At 31.3% G+C, this 22,461-nt stretch overlaps 4 protein-coding genes across 4 annotated transcripts; 2 read left to right on the plus strand and 2 right to left on the minus strand.

The window, feature by feature from the left end:
- Positions 1–1,655: 1,655 nt before the first annotated feature.
- BO87DRAFT_422048 (uncharacterized protein) lies at positions 1,656–2,073 on the minus strand (the record flags this gene model as incomplete). The annotated part of the gene is made up of 2 exons (XM_025627093.1): positions 1,656–1,986; positions 2,036–2,073. The coding sequence occupies 2 exons, from the start codon at positions 2,071–2,073 to the stop codon at positions 1,656–1,658; spliced, it is 369 nt and encodes a 122-aa protein (XP_025484417.1).
- A 524-nt stretch (positions 2,074–2,597) lies between these two features.
- BO87DRAFT_288671 (uncharacterized protein) lies at positions 2,598–2,759 on the plus strand (the record flags this gene model as incomplete). The annotated part of the gene is made up of 1 exon (XM_025618950.1): positions 2,598–2,759. A coding segment is annotated over one exon (162 nt), but the record flags the coding sequence as incomplete, so codon positions are not given.
- A 3,662-nt stretch (positions 2,760–6,421) lies between these two features.
- BO87DRAFT_443506 (uncharacterized protein) lies at positions 6,422–7,224 on the plus strand (the record flags this gene model as incomplete). Its single annotated transcript, XM_025628102.1, has 2 exons — positions 6,422–6,515; positions 6,569–7,224. The coding sequence occupies 2 exons, from the start codon at positions 6,422–6,424 to the stop codon at positions 7,222–7,224; spliced, it is 750 nt and encodes a 249-aa protein (XP_025484419.1).
- A 1,448-nt stretch (positions 7,225–8,672) lies between these two features.
- Positions 8,673–10,085, minus strand: BO87DRAFT_393497 (MFS general substrate transporter; the record flags this gene model as incomplete). The annotated part of the gene is made up of 5 exons (XM_025625063.1): positions 8,673–8,984; positions 9,048–9,597; positions 9,648–9,678; positions 9,712–9,922; positions 10,059–10,085. The coding sequence occupies 5 exons, from the start codon at positions 10,083–10,085 to the stop codon at positions 8,673–8,675; spliced, it is 1,131 nt and encodes a 376-aa protein (XP_025484420.1).
- Between the last annotated feature and the right edge of the window lie 12,376 nt (positions 10,086–22,461).

The following is a 22,461-nucleotide window of genomic DNA, read 5'->3' on the forward strand; positions in this document are numbered from 1 at the left end:
GCAGTAGCTATAAGCTCTATTAATATACTTAGGTATTATTTTTCTTATTCTAGTAGTGTGCTCTTTATAAGAAATATCTTTTATAGAATATATAGTTTTCTTCTATTTTTTTTTAATACTTTTTGGTTTTTATAACAAGCTTTAATCTTTTTATATAATAGCTACTATTCTTATTCTACTGAATTTATTATACTGTTTCCTCGTATTCTAGCAGATAGTATAGAAATCACTATTACTGTATATAGTATCTGTGTTCTCTGGTATTTTATTTTTTATATAGGTAATTTATACAGGCATATTACTCTGTATCCTTTGAAGAAATAAGAGTATGGTTATAAAGATAAATATTCTGTATTATAAAGTCTTGGTGAGAGTATAGTTTACTTAAAAATTATTAATATATTTAACTGTTATAGTATACTCAGATCTCCTTGGTTTAATAAGATTATATATAATATTTTAATAAAGTATGATACTATCTTCTAGGATAATTCTTTAGAGTATTTTATATATGTTATCTACCAGTTCTTTTATATTAATAAAGTCTGCAAATAGATCTAGTATTTTGTTTGATATATTCTAAGTTAATTATAATTATATAACTGTTGAATAAATATACCAGGTCTTGTATTTTTTATGATCTTCAGTAGGTCTAGCTAGATTCTTATTAATTAGGTCTAGTAGACTGATATTCTTGAGTATTTAATATATTTAAAAATCCCATTTTATTTAATTTACATGTTCTTCCAGTAAGATTAATAACCTTGGAATACTATCAGGTATCTGCTTAGAAAGTTTATCTGTCTATAAAATAATCTTAATAATTATTTTTTCTTCTAGAGAGAGGTTTTTGAATGAGATTCTATATCTAATTTTATAGGTTATACTGGCTGTTCAGTGTGCTTAGTATAAGTAAGTAGATAAATAGATAAGATATACTTCTTGGTGTGAATATATAATTCTATTAGACCTGTTGGGCTTGCCAAGACTGGTATTCTGTAGAATATCTTATCTAGTAGTAATGGCTGGCTGTAGTAAGACCTGAATAGCTTCATAGTGTAGAGACTGGGCTTATAATCTCTTGAGAAGTACTTTATAGAAACAGCAATAAAAGTAATAATGAAATGAACAAACGGAAGTAAAAGAGTAAGTTAAATTGAGCTATCTAGGAGAGCAAAACAAAGCAACGCGAAGAGGTGCTTTGTGGGCGGTCCGAGCGCAGCACGTGACTAGCCTACATGAATGCCTCGACATATAATGAGTAGTGTTCATGGTTCTGCAGAGCTAACAATTTCCACAGCCACTTATAGAATCAAGTGCAAGATGACACAATTGTACTTTGCTGGCTTACTAGTACCGCCCGATATCTTGTGAACCAAAGTAAGGCAGCCCCCTGACCAGCGTCTATCAGGGTATTAAGATTACTGAGTTGAACCATGCAGTAATCACGTAATGAAGAGCAAGCGCAAAACCCAGAACCTGTGTTAGACCATGTGTTCCACCTTCTCATCGGCCAAGCCTACTGTTTGACAGCAAACAACTACTGGTAGGTCCCATATTATAGTCTGGTATAGTTAACTACACTGACCCATGCTCGAAGAACTGCCTACCCAGCTCCTGGGTCTCAATATTTAGCTCCTCAATTAACAGAGATTTTAAAAAGTCAGACAACGCGAAAGGCCGATCGCAGCACGAAATAGACGGAAGGAAACGAGGATGCCGATTGCGAGCGCTTGATCCTCGGCGGTCGGGGCGCTGGCCTGCATGGGGATGCGCGGCACAGTGAGCAACGTCCCGATACCGATTGCTCTGTGCCCCGGTGCCACATTGCGAAGAGTCCCACACCAACCCTCAGAAAGACCCAGCCACCCCGGATCTCCCACCGGTAAGTGCGGATTTAGTCCAGCACTCAGGCAGAAATGCCCGTGAAAGCCAGGAGCACGCAGCAGAAGTGGAGCATTGAGATCGCCGACCGTAGTGGGGTCTCTAGATAGACAGACTGGAAGAACAGGGCCAGTACATCAGAAGAGTGTACAGTATGACACCGTGAATGAAGCTTTCAATGAGTGCCATCTGGGCAGGACGCTAGCGGAAGATACGGTATGGGAACACAGGAGATTGTGGCCGGGACTCATAGATAGCGAAAGCAACGAGGACCAGGAACCCGAGCACCAAGGGTACTATGGTTCGCCACGAGGACTACGGGTACATATTCCCGGCCCAGCTCAGGGGCAAAGCGAAAACAGTGCAGCCAACCGCAAAGACAATGATCCCTACCCAATCAAGTAATGCCAGTTGCGTGCAGAAGGATTCACTAATGAATAGACTTGAGACGCACGAAGAAATAGTCCAACACCACTACAATTGCTATCACTGGCAAATTGATCCATCCAATCTACCGCCGTCCAACCTACTCGCTGGACAGTGCCCCAAGGGTGGGCCCCAGAATGATCCCAGGAGCCACGGGTAGAGAAAGAAGACCAATATAGGTAGCACGCTCCTGCAGAGTGATTATGCCCGCCGCAATAACCTCACTTACCACTTCTAGGCCTCCACCACCGATTCCCTGAAGGACCCCGGACTAGATTCAACACATACATGCTACGGGTCACGCCAAAAACGACAGTCCCAACAACAAAAATAAAGAAAACTGCATAAAGTGCAGCCTTTCGTCTGATAATGTCGGACAAACTGGTGTGTATTGGCTGAACAATGATAACAGCGAGGGTGAAGGAGATGCTGGCCCAGAATGCGGGGAGGGTTTTTGCCGGCAAGTTCACTGGTCATGGCTTATGAGATCACAACATGAAATACTAATGTCCCATGACCGTTGAAGAATATATAACAGTAGTCATCCTACATGGATAACAACCGCCGTAGTTGTTGCGTCAAGTTAGACTAGCAAAGCCATAAGCAGAAGAGCGAGAATGCCAGGTAGAAAGACCAAGGCTTCTGGCGGCCATTTGCACCTCCGTGGCCACGGGCGGAGACACATCTGATGTATCCAAATCATCTGATTTCTCTTAGCCAGGATCCGCTTGCCCTTTGGAATGAACATCTGAAGTATCATCGCAGCATTCCAACATTGGGAACTGGGACATGTGGGCGGGAAGGGCTGAATAACAAAAACCACATGGAGCACCGTGCCTTCGCGATAACCTGTGTTTTAACAATTAGATGAACTGAGATAGACTGCAGAGTCATATTATGTACCCAAGTCGGTCTTGGGACTGCAATTGGGCGAGCTGCGCAATGCTTATCACGAGCTAAGAAGCCTAGCACAAACCATGCATCGGTGTCCGGTTTATCCCCGGTGTCTAATAATAGAACCCTATTTGACATATACGGCCCAGTCTTATTTCCCCTTCCGTCTTCGCGCGCTATGTCAAAGATCATGTCGGCGCACTAACCGCTAGACCAAAAACGATATATCGCGTCTAGTCAGACTAGTGACGGAGAGAGACTGTCCCAACACGGCCCCCTCGAACCGGAGCTATCATAGCTCCACGTTCTGGTTAGGCACCTTCTCGAACTAGATAGACTGCATGGGAAAAGCGAGCCAGGTTAACCACGCCTGGTCTCAAACCTGAAGTCTCCAGATCTGGTTAAGGCATCATGTGCTGGTAAGAACTGACCGGGCTTATAACCTGTCGGCGCACTAACCGCTAGACCAAAAACGATATATCGCGTCTAGTCACACTAGCGACGGAGAGATTACTGTCCCAACAGATCAGCTAGACGCATTGTTGCTACCTCGGATTGTTGGATTTCAAAATACACGGGCTATATTTTCTTTTCAATGCCTCTGCCATACTGACAAGACGATACGAATAAACCCCAATAAAACTCACCAGGTCTGGAAGACCCATGTTGGCTTTATTAACCCGAGGGCACTACTAAAAGGATCTATTGAAAAGTCCCTGTATCTGCCAACACTAATGGAATTGACTCATCTGTGCATATTGCGATCTGATACCGAGCCAAGCTTGCCCCGTTCACATATTTTCCACTTATGCTTTGGCGAATCGACTCATTAAATTGACATTTTCTTATTAAAATAAAAACAGCAAGATTCTGCAGTGAAAACGTTCCCGTTAGTCAACTGATACGAATGTGGAGCGGCGTGGGAAATAACAGTGCTGGGAACGTTGAAGAGGGTGGGTGGAGGTAGAGGTTGCGGGGTACGATGGTCAGTGTATGTAGCAGTACAATGATTTCACCACGTATGAGAGAAACATTAACCGGTATTCTTTCAGATTTGGTAGGCGTTGACGACACTACTCCATGTTTGTTTGGTTCTAATGTGGGGAGGAATGCCTCAGATGAGGGGAATGAATTGTTGTTACTTCAAGACAGACTCCGAACTTGGATACTGGACCACCACAACCCACGTCTCTGTTGAACACGATGCAGGAAGCCTAAATCTTGTTAGATTGGTTAACCCACAATTGAGTTCTGTTCTGGTCCCCCGTGGACACGGTCGTTCTCCGAAACCGGTCAGTCTAAGCTATGAGGAAAGGCACATGAACGACATCGTACAAGTCTATTGTGTGTCAGGTGGTTACGCTCCATATGCGCCCCGCAAGAAACGTAAAGTTCCAAGGAACGCAAGGAATTGAGGGCGGGGAGGCCTACAGGCTCGTAAAATAAAAGGAACCATACGTCCTTCGAAACGTAGACCCGCCTTAGGACTGTGTCTACCATGAACTGGGAATTGTGTCTCACGATAGGCTCCGTCTTCGAGGGGCCCAGGCCTCGTATCTATCTCTGTATCAAAGGAATCATGTTACTGGACGTGGCCATGCATATAAAACACATATCATGTCTGACATCATCGCTTTTGCCGTGGCAATGAAGCGAATTTGTTTGAGTCCCCACCACAATCATGATCATGTCGCTCGTAGGTGCGGTCAATAATGGTAATTGATATGGTAGATGAGTAACTCTGTCAAGCAAGATGAATTGGTACTCTTGGATTAACGATGCAGACAATGCCGGCGAGCCTTTGATGTAATGCTTAGACTGACATCCCTTCTCATACACCATTGTAATGCAAAACCAGCATACGAGAGAAACATATGGACTGAAACATACCATTCGGTGTCTGCTGGAATCAATGCTTCGCCAAAACCTACTTGTACGCGTTGCCCGTGCGGAATAGCCATGCGCCTCGCATCAGCATGGCATGAGGCAACCCTTGCTGCTATGGCAAAAGTTGGACTGGCTCAGAATCTTGCGTATATCCCGAGCCTGAGCGGGTGATTTAACCGGCCAGCAATATCTGCGCATGGAGAAGAAGACCCAGGGCCCGGTGCGGAGATCCCGCTTGGCAAAGCGGGTACCACTGAGTGATACCCTTAATAAGACCACCCTTACTACTCCCAAATCTAGCCGTTCAGGAGTATCTGTGATAATATCTTAACAATATTCTGAGTTTCACTTAGCGTACAATTGGTTTTTGCTCCTTGAGCGTGTGTTTAGGCCTGTCTGACTTCATATTTAGAGCATACTGATCCTGCCATTGCGACGTGATGTGGTTTGTAGAATGGCCTAGAGCGACGTAGTCCTTCCTTTCCAAAAGAGCCGGCACCCCGCCATTCAAAGTTACCCTCAGTTGAATTCATCCTCTAGGATCTACAGAGCTGACTGCCCATGGTCTAGAAGCTTCCAATATCATACTTCACGCAAAGTCCCCTTGGAAAGGACATATGGCCTTTGCTGGGTTCCCAGCAACAGACCCCAGACTTATGAATCGCATTGTTCTCGGGAAGGATTCCAACAAAGGCGGGTTGGGCGGGGTACCCGCACACGAAGTTGTAATATAAGGTTTAAAGTTTCGCCGCCAGCAGATTCCAGACCGGAAATACGAAGCCGCTCTGAATCATAATAATTCAACGCAATAAGGCTGCAAGTCCTCCGTCTAGAACATTACTAGTAAACAACAGCTGCTCGCCTGTTGAGCATCATTCCACTAATACGAGTGAGAGTACAATTCCGAATTATATGTATATCTCGTATCTAAGCATCTTATGGAACAAAGAATGCAGTTGGTGGAGTTTGGGAAAGGATCAATAGTGTCGTCCATGATTAGGTTTTAAATATCCATGGGGGTATCTTTGATCTCGAAGATATAATCTTGACAATCCATGGTTCGTACGCCGCACCTCACCTTATTCATTGAAGCTTCTGACTTCGGAACTTTAATTTAGGATTCCGTTTTCATAACCCTAAATTTACATGTGTTGATTCTAGATCCTCTAGCCTTCGGTGTTGATTGCTCGTCTTGAATGACTAGCTAGTCCCATACTATAAATACCAAGGAACATCCTGTCTCAATTAATATTCTTTTGCACACTACACAATCCACAATAACAAGTAACTCGTTCACCAGCTTCAAAGATATCTGTTATCGAACATCAAGATGAAGGTCTTCTACACCCTCTTGCTTGCAGCCCTTGCTGGCTCCGTGACTGCTTCACCTGTAGCAAACGGTGGATCGTACAAAGATGTTCAAGGTACACAAAGACACCTTATTCAATATCCCTCTGTTCCGCTAACATTCCACTAGGTCATTATCATGATTATGATGATCATCAATGCACCAGGGTAGACCGCGAATGCAAGAAGTGGGACTCCCGGGAGTGCAAGTGTCTTGATAAAGATGGACACAATTACCGCCGGCAAACTGCAAGCATCACCACACCGCCAGCAGCGACAGATACCAACACGAATGCTAACGCGAACACCAACGCAAACACCAATGCTAATACTAATGTTAACCAAAACACCAATGCTAATACTAATGCCAACACCAACCAGGCAACCACTCCACCTACTTCGACTACAACGGTTCCTACAACTACCTCAACTTCTACCTCGACTTCAGCATCAAGCCAGGCGACTAGTACCAGCACGAACAGCAACACCAATACCAATACCAACACTAACACCAATGTCAATGTCAACACTAATAACAACGTCAATACCAATATCAACAATATTAACAATGCTGCACCCGCTACAGGTGGCGGATCGACTGAAGGAGGGGTTGGCGGAGGCAGTGGCAATCCCTCCGATTATAGGTGCCACGGACAGTGGTGTCCTAACTACTTTCCAGGTTGTGAGACCTGGGACTGGGATCACTGCAGGTGTGGAGGCCGCTTCTGTATCAACTTCGACACTAACTGCCGTAACTGGGACTGGGACAGTTGTTCATGCAGATAACGGATATATAAGGTAAGACATACATCTAATTCTCTGGTGGTCTGTCATACAGCTTGCTAAAAAAGATTACTAACAATATAGGGGTTCGAAGGAAGTTTCTTGGCTAGTTATTGAAGGAAAGGGGTTGTTTGTATTGATGTCATTTCCACGGGGTCGAAAAAGGCAGCAACTTGAGTCTATGACTTTTTAACCTAAGCGTCTATGTGGTATTGGGTACAACACCCTAAACCGAACATGTTTATTTCTTCCAAAAGTCTCACAGGGTTCAACACCCTTACTGGCTAAAAAGGGTTACAATTTACTTAAGTCCTCAGGCAGAATGTCAATGAACAGGATTATTGCTTCCAACTCATTATTGTCACGATAAGGTAGCTGGTCTACATTGGTAATGAAGTATTAGAGGCGAGCCATACCTAGTATTGGATCACCGGCTCTATGTACAAGAAGGCTATTGTGATGGCATTGAAGCAAAGTGATTGGGTTACATGTTTATTTTTGCTTTGTTGGATAAATCTTATGTAGTTTTAGGTATTTTGCCTATTTATTTATTGTTCTTTATTCTTTATATTTCTTCCCACACTGCCTTTTACATATTTAATATTCTGGTTTAAACATACCAAATGAAAGCTATTTAATTAGCTTTTATGTAATATCAAATATTATAATCATTTAATTTTTTCATTTATATTAAATACAGCTATATTAAATAAGACTACCAGTACCTTTTGTGATATATAGCGCGTCATTGTCGGGGTGATAGAATCCTACATTGAATTCCATCGCAGAGTCCTCTTGTTCCTGGACTAAGTCAGGATCTAGTTCAATGAATTGCTTGCGAAAGATTTTCATCCGAAGTAGTTTCTCCTTGCACTTTTGAGAAGCATGATTACATTCTCAAACACTACCGGCATGAAATAAGCCATGGCACATTAGACTTGACACGAATGCAAGTTATACTGTGTCCTCCAATGCTTGTCTCGGACTAGAAAAAAATAAAGCAATATACGAAACATACAGGGACAATACAAAGGAAAGGACAACGAAGAACAAAAAAAGGAAAGGAAAAGAACCAACTCCAACCCCTATCAGGGCTGGGCTGGGCTGGCCCGAGCCCGAACCCAAGGTCTGCAGAATGTTATAAATTGATACGATACATTTAGAGACATAAATGAAGATGAACACTATATATGTAGTTTTATTGCCATTGTAGGCTGGACGTTGTCTTCCCAGGTTCAATCTCCTTGCTGTAGAAAATTGAACCAATCCATTCGATCAATCACTGGATACCTACAAATCATCATACTCTATACCAAGCGGCACATTTCAAGGGAAAGCTATACCTTTGGTGTCGCGGCAACAAAGTCTAGATACTTTGAATTTGAGGAGGATGCAGTAGTAATGCCTTCCTGGTACTGCTGCCCTTTTCGGACTTGGCCAATCTTCCACCCTCAGAGCATAACCAGGCATAGCGCGGCGCCGATGTACATAAATCCCGTGAAGAGCTGCGTATACAAGAATTCATGCCGTCCAGAGGTTCGCAGCTCGAGACCGATGGCTTCTCCGACTGTTATCCTCGACCTGATTAGTATTTCGTTGTCTTTGGACATATTGGTATTGAAGGACGTCGGGCAGAGAGGAAAGAGACGCTCACACATTGCAGGGACCGAGCAGAACAGCCACATGATCGTCAATCCTGACTGCAGATCCTCTAAAGCGACAACCTCTGCTCCAAGAGGGCCGACAATCGAGGCCAGATTCAGCTGGCAGTTAGCATCCACGTAGGGGGGAGAGCAGAAATAATGAGCAAAGAAAGGACCAGGTACCGTCCAGAAAGTGCCGAAGAAGACACCTACAAACAAGACAAAGCATATCAAAGCAGTGTAAGTGCGAGCAAACATCCAGAGAAGCAGACAAAGCAAGCCACTGATGAGAGTGGCAAAAGTAGCAATATTGATGCGGCCGACAGCATCCGACATGAACCCCACCGCAGGGCGTCCCACCATTTGGCCAACATTCATGACCGCTGTGACAATTGAACCTTGACTCGAAGTCAACCCGACACTGCGCCCATACATCACCAATAAAAACCAGATGACCATGAACCCCATAATACTGAAGAAGCTCCAGCCAAGGTACAACCACATCTCATACCGGGTGCAGAGGCGGAAGTTGATATAAAACGAGCGGTTGGGTGCTGCTACCCCTTTACAATCCCGGATTACAAGAAGACAGATCGCATTGACGACGAGCTGGCAGATAGCAAGAATACAATAAGACCACCCCAGGCCGAACCGCGCAAGCAGGACATGCATTGAGAGAGAGTAGATCAGGCCTCCTGTTCCACTACCGCCTGTTGCAATGCCGGCTGCGAGACTGCGATGGCGATTAAACCATTAGGGAATTAGGTATTCATTAAGAGGTACTGCATCCCGAGGCCCCAACCAAAGCAGGCACCTTGGCTTAGATAGAGTTGCCAGATTTAATTACTCCAAGAGGCGCCCAAAAAGGCAGCAGTTTCAAGCAAAACGCCCAGAGCCATGGTGGCTTTGAGGCCTATGCGGCGGTGGAGGACAGTGACTAACGGCGAGATGAACAGTGCCTGTGAGGCGGAAAGTCCTCCGATAAAGGCATAATCAAGAGTGCGACTCCCGGGGAACGTAGACTGCGAGGTAAAGTAGGCGAGGAAGACGCCGTAGCTCTAGATGATGTTAGTGTGCTTGGGTGGGAGCTATAAGATGATGCTAACAGATGCATGTAACAGACTGCATGGTATGATGATAATATTCCATTATTTGCGGATAGTAGAATATTCAGTTGTAAAGGCAGGTACCCACCAGAAGGAAGAGGATGTGTTGGTCCATTTTAGAGATGGTAAGGGTTAGGTTGAGGGGGCATGGGATGGTGCAGATACCAGTGTTATTATTGTTGGAAATAGTGTTGTCAATACTGTTGTAGTTTAGAACAAGGGAAAATATCAAATATATATATCTAATTATTCAGAAAAAGATTTTTATTTTTTATAAATAATAATAATTAATCTTTTTTAGTCAGGCTTGCTTACAGGCCTCAAGATTATTATTCTATTTTAATCAAAAAAAGATAGCAGCAGTATAAATAAGCTTTCAGAAAAATATATTATTTCTAGATAGAATTTCTTATATTTATTATATTTTATGCTTGTATATATTACAGTATCTAGAAATTAATAATTCTGGAACTAGTTCCATAAGCTACTATCTCTGTAAGAATTATAAGAAATAAAAATTCTCAGCTTTTTTCAAATAAATAATTAGACAGATGCTGGCCACAGGATCATTATAGATATATTTATATTAATTATTTTTTTATTATTATTTATTCTGAAATCTTATTTTTACTTGAGCTGCTAGGTCTTTATAGTCTATAATAAATAGGATTTTCTTGATTAAGTTTTATATTTTATTATTATCTATTACCTTCTATTTTGAACTAGAGTGGTTATACCTGACTGTTATACCTTAACCTAACCTTAACCGTAACCTGACAGTTAGGTTAAGATATAAGAATCCTCTTAACTGTACAGTTAAGGATAGGTTACAGTTAAAAGATTACTTTAACTAATTTTAACCACCGGTTAGAAAGATCAGGTATACTTAGAAGATTAATAACTATAGATTAATTAATAATTTATATAAAGTCTTTACAAGAATAATATACCAGTAGTAATATATTTTTAATTATTATATTATTAGACCAGATATTAAATTAGTTATTAATTAATAATAATCTAATTTTCTAGCTAGTAGTCAGCAGTCTAGTTACTCCTGTATTAGACTTTTATAGATGATATTAAAAATCTGAATATAATTAAATTAAATTATTAGAGAGAAATATATTAATTATTATCTAAATTATTCTTTCTATTATCCTGGTCAGTGGTCATGATAGTAAAAAAATTATATAATTTAAATATCTATTTATATCTGGATATATATAATATTATTAAACTAAGAAAAAACTAGATCTTTTTTTTTAATAATATTCTATTTTTAGAATCATTATTAAGATTATCTATATTCTTATTCTTACTAATATAAAAGATTATTATTAGCTTATTATCTTCTTAATCCTCAGCTGTAAATATAATAAAATCTAAAGAAAAATTATTAAAAATATCCTGATATTTCTCAGTAATAGTAAAGTAATTAATATATATCTAGAATATAAGAGCTTTAATAATCTTAGAATATAGATAGCTCTGGTAATAGTAGCAGATATTCTAAGAATTATTAAAAAAATATTTAATATTAATATTATTAATTATAATAGTTAAGAAGTCTCTAGCTATATAATGAAGAATAAAAAACTAATTATAACAGGATTTCTAATAAATAAAAATATCAGAGTATCTAGTAATTCCTAAATAATTATTAGTATAAATATGATTTTTAATATAATTAATTTATTATTCTAATTTTTAATAATCTATATATTTTTAATATCAAGATAAATCTTGAGTTTCTTGAAAATTATTATAAAAGATAAAAGCTTCTAATACTTTAAGATATTATAAAAGATCTTATCTAGATCTGAGAATATATTAAAAATTATAAATAATATATTAATAGCAGGATTCTGCTGGCAGTAAAAATAAAAGATTTTTTTAAAGATAATTTAATATTTAAAGTATTAATTAGTATTATTATCTAGCCAGGCGCCTTTCTTGAATTTTTTAAGTTTTGATATAAAGTCTAGAACTATTATAATTATATAAATATAATTTTTATTTTAATAAATCTAGTAGTAGTACTTACAAAGCTTTTAATATATATTTTCTAAATCCTGGAAAATCTTTTTCTTCCAGAATATCTGCTTCTATGCTAGCTGATTAATAGATTAATCAAGATAATTAAAGAGATTATTATAAATATTATAAATCTTATAAATTATAGACCCACTATTCTCTGATAAGTAAAAGATAAAGAAAAAAAGAAATATAAAAACTTAAGTAAATATTCTAACTATTTCTATTTTATTAAAATAGAATAAAAATAATTAATATTATTATAATCCCAGTACTGGATAAAGTTCTTGATAGCTAGATATAATTTAATTATATAATAAAATATAAAATAAATTAAGTTTTATTAGATTTTATAATTAAGAAAAAGATAATATACTGAAGCAGATTTTAATTACTAAGTAAGCTGAAATTTCTTTTAATATTAAAGACTTATATTTATAAAATATATAATCTTCTAAATTTATAATTAAGAATTAAAGAAGTAGATAAAAGATAATAAATAAAGTATAGAAATTATCTGTAAAAGCCTTATATAAAATATTCTAGAAATTATTTATAAAAATCTTATATATCTTATCTCACGGTCCATGGAAGCACTTTTTAACTAGAGTCTTAATTAATTCTGATTTTAGAAATCCTTTTTAATTAAAGTTAAGTCTTAATTCTAGTTCTAATTAAAAAGAGCTTCTAGAATTAGAATCAAGACTTAGCTTCAGTTAAAAAAGACTTCCATGGATCATAAGATAAGATATATAAGATTTTTATAAATAATTTCTAAAAAATCCTGCAGAAGCTTTTTATAGATAACTCTTATTATATATTTTCTTAATTATCTAGAAGATACTAAAAGAGATCTCTAGTTTCTTATTATTATTTTTTTATATATATTTAACAGCTTTATTAGCAGCCTTAAGTCAGAGTTTTTAAAAAAAGATATTAATAAAAAACTGAATAGTATAAGTTAGACAGAAAATATAATACTGGCTTTAAATAATTTTTATAAGATCAGAGTTTATTAAAATATTATAGAGATAGATACCCTGGCTGAGTTAAATCTGAAATTTTAATATAATAATACTGAATATAATATAATTATTATTAGTATTATTAGTAATCATATCTAATAACCAGTATATAAAGTAGTGCTTTTACAGAATTTTTAAAATAATTTTAACTAAATTTTTATTAATATAAGATCCAGATACTAGTCAGAAGCTTAATAAAATTTTATAATAATCTATATCCTCTGTCAGAAAATATCTAGTTAAAATAAAAAATATTTTTTAATCTAGACTAGTTTAATAGTTAATTGTAATCAATATACACCTGCTGTCTGGAAATTTTAATAATAATTAAATATATATCTTCTCTAATAACTCTAAGAGATACTCTTTAATTTATATCTAATAAGAAAAAATAAATATTTAAAAAAATACTAAAACAGCAAGATTAAGTATCTATTTAAATTAAATATACTTAATAGTAGAAAATAATAGACAGTAGATAATAAGAAAGTATAATACTTAATTAAGAAAATTTCTTTTATTATAAATAATAAAAGTCTAGAGATAATATAATAGATATTAATAATAATAACCTGCTAGAGGGCCTATTTATAAAAATATTATTAATAATTATATATCTGTAGTAATTCTTTCTCCAGTATTTATTTAATAATTTGCTTAGAGATATACTAGAATATTTATTTTTTATAATTCTTGTAAAGATAGTAGCTTATAGAATTAATCTTAAAATTATTAATTATTAAATATTATAAAATATACGAGCATGCAGTGCAGGAAATATAAAAAATATTATTAGAAAATAATATATCTTTTTAAAAATAAGTCTATAGTGTTACTGTCTTTTCTTGATTAAAATAAAAGAATAATTTCTAATCTTATATATAAGTCTAGTTAAGAGCAGGTATTTTTTATTAATTATAAAAAAAAAAGTCTTTTCTGGGAGAGCTGGATATAAAATAATTTTCTGATATTTTATAATATACTTAATATTATGATTTAGAAAAGAAAAAATAATATAAATTAAAAAGCTACTTTCTATCCGGCTATTATCATGATTTATAAAAATCTATAAGATAAAAAAAGAAAATTTAATAATATTCTTTAAGAATAGATTTAATAATTATAATTAACTTATAATAGACTATCCATCTATACAAGAAATCAAAGAAAGTAAAGAATAAGAAAAACTTAATTAATATAATATTATTTTACTTTTAAATATATATTAATATAAATATAATCTATTATATTTATACATATTAGAAATATCTAATAATAATAAGTTTTTATTAAAAATATCTTTTAATTTTATTTACAGGTGAGAATTTGCAGCATCCAGTAATTATTATATAAAATATCTCTGATATAATAGATAGTCAGGTTTAATCAAGTAATATAAGAAAAAATTCTATAAAAATATTCTATAATTATTATAATAATATTATTAATAGAGTTTATAAAAGTCTTTTATAGATTTTATTTATTATTTAAGTCTTTATATTTATAATTAACAGATTATAAGAAATACAGATTTTTAAATAAATTAAGTAGACAGAATTACACGGAATATTATAATTAAATAATATAGATAATTTATAGTTTTTAGACTTATTACAAATACTTAGACAGTATTTTAAGTATATAAAAAAATAATAAGTCTATTTATTATTATATAAGAAAATTTTCAGAGAGATTTACCAGTCTGGAGAAATAATTTAGAAGATATTAATATTTTACTAGCAGTATATAACTAAAATAAAACTATAAATATATATATTTACTATTATTTTATACTATAAGAATAGCTTTTTTTTATAAACTTAATTATTACCACCACCTGAGATAATATTAGATTAAATAAATAAAGATAGAATAAATTATATTATTTTCTTTCTTCTGATTATTTTTAAAATCAAGAAGATTAGTTTTATATTAATTATTAATAAAGATATAAACAGTCAGAATAGATAGTTATTAATCTAAGTATATTTTATCTGTGTTAAGATCTAAAAGAGTATAACAGATAAATCTTGATATTAAGAATAATTAAAATAATTAATTATTCTATTTTTAGCTATTCCGCGGTTAGATATAAGGAAATCTTATATCTAACTGTTAACCTGACAGCAGGTATAAATTTTTCCATTAACCTACCCTACCCTGGCCATTAACCACTCTAACTCTAGTAAATCCTGATTTTATAAATATAATTTAAAGCCAGTATTATATTTTATATCTTATTTATATTATTCAGCTTTCTGTTAATATCTTTCTTCAGAAACTCTAAATTAAGATTATAAATGAAGCTGTTAATTATATATAAAAAAATAATAATAAGTAATTTAAAGTCTTATCTAGTATTTTCTAGATAATTGAGAAGGTATATATTAGAATCTTCTAGAAAGATTTAATAAAAGGTTTCTAGATACTTTCTATAATAATCTTATATAAAAATCTTTTATATTATATAACAGAAGGCTTTTACAGAAGATGTTTAAGAGATTAGTTAGATTAAATAATTTTATATTAATCTAATTTTTAATTATAGATCTGAAAGATTATATGATTTATAAATACTAGTTTTTAATACTAAAAGAAGTTCTAATTTATTTAATTATTAGAGTTTTAATTAATATACTATCTTTTTCTTGATTATAAAACCCGATGGAATTTAATCTATTTAATAATTTATTATACTCTTAAATTATACTAGTATATTAAGAACTTTATTTAATACTGGAAGTAAGATAGTATTAATTATCTTCTTTCTATTTTAATAAAATAAAAGTAGTTAGAGTATTTTCTTGAGTTTTTATATTTATTTTATCTCTTTATTTTATATTTATCAGAAAACAGAGGCCCTACAGTTTATAAGATTTATAATATTTATAATAACTTATTTAATTATCTTAATTAATTTATTAATTAATTAATATAAAAGTAGATATTCTGGAAGCAGGAGATTCTTTATAGCTTGAAAAAAAAATATAAAAAGCTTTAAAAATATTATAGCTGTATTTACAAACCTGAAAACTATATATATATAATTATAATTATTCTTAATCCCATGTGAAAGCTTGAAAAATTTAAAAAAAAATATTTAGTTAGATAATGATATAAATTAGTATCATTATTATTAAGTTATCTTTGAAAAAGTATTTAATTATTACTGCTAGTAGAATTCTGCTATTAATATATTATTTATAGTTTTTAATATACTCTCAGGCCTGGATAAGATCTTTTATAATATCTTAAAATATTAGAAGCTCTTATTTTTTAATAAGACTTTCAAGGAACTTAAGGCCTATCTTAATATTAAAAATATATTAAAAATAATATTCTAAAAACTAAATATACTGGAATATATTAAGATTCTCTCAGGAACTACAAGATATACTAATATCCTTACTTACTGGAAATTTTATTATAATTAATTTTCTATTCTTTACTATATGGCCAGGGACTTTCTAATAGTTATAATAAATAATATTAATATTAAATATTTATTTAATAATTCTTAGAATATCTATTACTACTGCCGGAGTTATCTATTTCTAGATATTATTAAGATGCTTATGCTCCAGATATATACTAATTATTTTATTATAAATAAGAAATATTAGAATATTCTTGATAATCTTACTCCTGATATTATATTTATAATTAATAATAAAGAGGATAATGAGCTAATAGTAATATTATATATTAATAATTATAAAAATATAAATAACCTTGATAATAATCCAGAGAATAAATTATTAAAGAATTTATCTTTATCTCAGTCTATTAATATCATATATATCTAGATATAGATAGATATTTTAACTGTATAATTTCTCTGCTATCATGACTACTGATCTGGATAATATAAAGAATAAAATAAATAATAATTTTATTAATATTACTAGTATTCCAGTCTAAGAATATAACTACTGTTTATTATCTGGTGTCACGGTGCTAGCCGTGGAGTACAGCCCGGACTGACCACCCGGGCACATGACCTGAAGAGACATAAAACTCACCAGTCTCCCAGACCTTGTTTATAGCTTTAAACTATGTCTTGTCTATTTTTCTATATATAACCTGATTATAGTTAGTCAGCTAGTCTCTTATCTATTCTTATTTTCTGTTTAAACTATCTTTCTACTATCCTGCTAGTCTGTATCCTGATTAGAGTGGTTAACGGCCAGGGTAGGGTAGGTTAATGGAAAAATTTATACCTGCCGTCAGGTTAACAGTTAGATATAAGATTTCCTTATATCTAACCGCAGAACAGCTAAAAATAAGATAATTAACTGTCTTAACTGTTCTTAATACCAAGATCTATCTACTATACTCTTTTAAGTCTTAGTATGGGTAAGATATATTCAGATTAATAACTATCTATTCTAATTATTTATATCTTTGTTAATAACTAATATAAGATTAATTTTCTTAATTCTAAAAATAATTAGAAGAAAGAAAACAGTATACTCTATTCTATTCTTATTTATTTAATCTGATATTATCTCAGGTGGTAATAATAATTAAGTTTATAAAAAAAAACTACTTTTATAATATAAAATAATAATAAATATATATATTTACAGCTCTGTTTTAGCTATATACTGCTAGTAAATTATTAATATTCTCTAAATTATCTTTTCAGGCTGGTAAATCTCTCTGAAAATTATTTTATATAATAATAAATAGATTTATTATTCTTTTTATATACTTAAAATATCATCTAAGTATTTATAATAAATCTAAAAACTATAAATTATTTATATTATTTAATTATAATATTCCATGTAACTCTGCCTATTTAGTCTATCTAGAAATCTATATTTTCTATAATCTATTAATTATAAATATAAAAACTCAGATAGTATTCTTTAAATAAGATCTATAAAAGACTTTTACAGACTTTATTAATAATATTATCATAATAATTATAGAATATCTTTATAGAACTTCTTCTTATATTACTTGATTAAACCTGATTATTTACTATATTAAAGATATTCTATATAATAATTACTGGATGCTGCAAACTCTCACCTGTAAATAAGATTAGAAAATATTTTTAATAAAAACTTATTATTATTAGATATTCCTAATACATGTAAATATGATAGATTATATTTATATTAATATATATTTAAAAATAAAATAATATTATATTAATTAAGTTTTTCTTATTCTTTATTTTCTTTGATTTCTTGTACAGATGAATAGCTTATTATAAGTTAATTATAATTATTAAATCTATTTTTAAAGAATACTATTAAATCCTCTTTCTTTATCTTATAGATCTTTATAAATTATAATAATAGCTGGATAAAGAGTAGTTTTTCAGCCTATATTATCTTTTTTTTTCTAAATCTTAATATTAAGTATATTATAAGATATCAGAAAATTATCTTATATCCAGCTCTTCCGGAAAAGACTCTTATTTTTTATAACTAGTAAAAGATAACTGCTTTTAACCAGGCTTATATATAAGATTAGAAATTATTCTTTTACTTTAGTTAAGAAAAGACAGCAATAATATAGGCTTACTTTTAAAAAGATATATTATTTTCTAATAATACTTTTTATATTTTTTATATTATATACTTATATATTCTACAGTATCCAGTAGTTAATAATTCTAAAACTAGTTTTATAAGTTACTATTTTTACAAAAATTATAAAAAATAAATATTCTAATATATCTCTAAGTAAACTATTAAACAGATACTGGAGAAAGAATTATTACAGATATATAATTATTAATAATATTTTTATAAATAGATTTTCTAGCAGGTTATTATTATTAATATCTATTATACTATCTCTAGACTCCCATTATCTATAATAAAAAGAAATTTTTTAATCAAGTATTATGCTTTCTTATTACCTGCTGTCTATTATTTTATATTATTAAATATATTTAATTTAAATAAATAATTAATCTTGCTATTCTAGTACTTTTTTAAATATTTATTCTTCTCTATTAAATATAGATTAAAAAATATCTTTTAGAATTATTAGAGAAAATATATATCTAGTTATTATTAAAGTTTCCAGACAGCAGGCGCATGTTAATTATAATTAATTATTAAACTAGTCCAGATTAAAAAATATTTCTTATTTTAACTGGATATTTTCTGATAAAAAATATAGATTATTATAAGATTCTGTTAAACTTCTAACCGGTATCTAGATCTTATATTAATAAGAATTTAGCTGAGATTATTTTAAAAATCCTGTAAAAATACTATCTTATCTACCAGCTATTAGATATAACTATTAATAATACTAGTAATAATAATATTATATTCAGTATTATTATATTAGAACTCCAGGCTTAACTCAGCCAGGGCACTTATTTTTATAATATTTTAATAAATTTTAATCTTATAAAAATTATTTAAAACCAGTATTATATTTTTTATCTAGCTCATATTATTCAGTTTTCTATTAATACTTTTCTTTAGAAACTCTAAATTAAGACTACTAATAAAGCTGTTGAATATATATAAAAAAATAATAATAAAAAACTAGAGACCTCTTCTGGTATCTCCTAGATAATTAAAAAGATATATAATAAAAGCCATCTATAAAAGGCTTTTACAGGATTTTCTAAAAATCATCTACAAAAACCTTATGTAAAATACTTTAAAAATTATCTATAAAAATCTTATATATTCTATCTCACAGTCCATGGGAGTCCTTTTTAACAAGAGTTTTAATTAATTCTAACTCCAGAAGCCTTTTTTAACTGGAGCTAGAATCAAGACTCAGCTCCAGTTAAAAAAAACTTCCGGAGTCAGAATTAATCAAGGCTCCAGTCAAAAAGAGCTCTTATAAATTATAAGATAAAATATATAAGACTTTTACAGATAATTTCTAAAATATTTTATATAAGATTTTTACAGATAACTTTTATACTTTATTTATTATTTCTTGTTTATTTCTCTGATTCTTAATTATAAATTTAAAAGATTATATATTTTATAAATATAAGTTTCTAATACTGGGAGAAATTTCAGTTTATTCAGCAGTTAAAGTCTGTTTTAGTATACTATCTTTTTCTTAACTATAAAATCTGATAAAACTTAATCTATCTTATATTTTATTATATAATCAAATTATATCTAGTTATTAAGAGCTTTATCCAGTACTGGAATCATGATAATATTAATTATCTTTATCTTATTTTAATAAAATAGAAGTAGTTAGAATATCTGCTTAAGCTTTTATATTTCTTTTTTTTCTTTATCTTCTGCTTATCAGAGAACAGTAGACCTATAATTTATATCTATAATATTTATAATAATTTCTTTAATTATCTTGACTAGTCTATTAATCGGCTGGCATAGAAGCAGGTATTCTAGAAAAAAGAGATTCTCCAGGATTTAGAGAATATATATTAGAAATTTTATAAGTACTACTACTAGACTTACCAGGCTGAAGACTATATTTATATAATTATAATAATTCTAGATTCTATATTAAAACTTAAAAAATTCAAGAAAAGTACCTGGCTAGATAATAATACTGATTAGTATTTTAAATACTAAACTATCTTTAAAAAAATCTTCTATTTTTATTACTAGTAGAATTCTGCTATTAATATACTATCTATAATCTCTATTATACTCTTCGATCTGGATAAGATTTTTTATAATATCTTAAAGTATTAGAAGCTCTTACCTTCTGCAGCAACTTTTAAGAAGTTTAAGATCTATCTTAATATTAAAAATATATAGACTATCAAAGACTAGAATAATAAATTAATTATATTAAAAATCATACTTATATTAACAGTTATCTAGAAACTACTGGATATTCTAATATTCTTATTTATTAAAAGTCCTGTTATAATCAGTTTTCTATCCTTTACTACATGGCTAGGGACTTTCTAATTATTATAATTAATAATATCAGTATTAAATATCTCTTTAATAATTCTTAGAATATCTATTATTATTACCAGAGCTGCCTGTATTCTAAGATTATTAAAGCTCTTATATTCTAGATATACATTGATTGCTTTATTATTATTAAAGAATATTAGAATATTCTTGATAATCTTTCTTTAGATTTTATTATATTTACAGCCGAGAATCAAGAAAATGATAAGCTAATAATAATCTTCTATATCAGTAAAAATAAGGATATAAATAATCTTAATAATAATTCTGAAAATAGAATATTATTAAAAAAAAGATCTAGCTTTTTCTTAATCTAGTAATATCATATATACCTAGATATAGATAGATACTTAAATTATATAATCTCTTTATTATTATGACCACTAACCAGGATAATATAAAGAATAATTTAGATAATAATTAATATGTTTCTCTCCAGTAGTCTAATTTAATTATATTCAGATTTCTAGTATTATCTATAAAAGCCTAACGCGGGAGTGACTAGACTGCTAGCTGCTAGCCAGAAAATTAGATTATTATTAATTAATAATTAATCTAATACCTGTTTTAATAATACAGTATTTAAAAATATATTATCACTGGTATATTATTCTTGTAAAGACTCTGTATGTGATAGAATAGCCTAGCTATCATGGTAACGGCCCTCGGGATGATGTACTATGGTGATTATGAAAGTCATGAGGTCATCAATAGTGGTTCTATACTCTCTCAATACTAAAAAGATGCTAATTCCTCTGCAGGAGGCTACTGATTCTCAAGAATCAGTCTATCTTATAAATATAGACTATCTTTATTATTACTAGACAATTCCATTATATTTAATAGTTGATTTCTTACCTAGTCAACAGGCTTTCTACCCTGATAAGTAGATCTTATTATATTCTGATTCTTCTTTTTTAATTATCTAAGGAAGATACCACCCCTTGAAGATAATGAAAAAAAAAAGATATTTAGTAATTATATTAATCTAGAATTGTCATCAAATACTGTTCCTACTGCTGAGGAAATCTAATAATTAAAAGATTATGTCTATTAACTGGAATAAGCTATTAATCTATAAAGAAGAATAGCTTATCTTTAAAAAAATAATTTTCTAGATAAAACCTTCTCTAGATACTATTAATTCTCTTCTAAATCAGAAAAAGATAAGAAGATGTTGGTATTTTGGCCCAGGCGCTAGTCCAAAACAGGAAAGCGGTCTAGCGGGGCTAGGCCAATCAGATAATAGGAGGTCTTGTAAAAGGCTTTTACAGAAGACTCCTACTTGGTCACATGATACTAGTCCTAATTAGGAAGCTAGATATCAAAATAATCATAATAATAATAATAATATAAGATCAATACAATTGACAAACTTGTCAAAGGGAAGCAAACATTTACTTCCTAAATAGGAAATAAGTGGATCCTTTAGATAGGAAGTGAATGAATTCAACTTGCTTGCTTGCTTGCTTCAGCTAGGGGATGAAAGACCTTATTTATCATTTTCAGTGAATGATTCTAGATCAGA

Source organism: Aspergillus neoniger (assembly GCF_003184625.1).
Source record: "Aspergillus neoniger CBS 115656 unplaced genomic scaffold BO87scaffold_3, whole genome shotgun sequence".
Lineage (NCBI taxonomy): Eukaryota > Fungi > Ascomycota > Eurotiomycetes > Eurotiales > Aspergillaceae > Aspergillus > Aspergillus neoniger.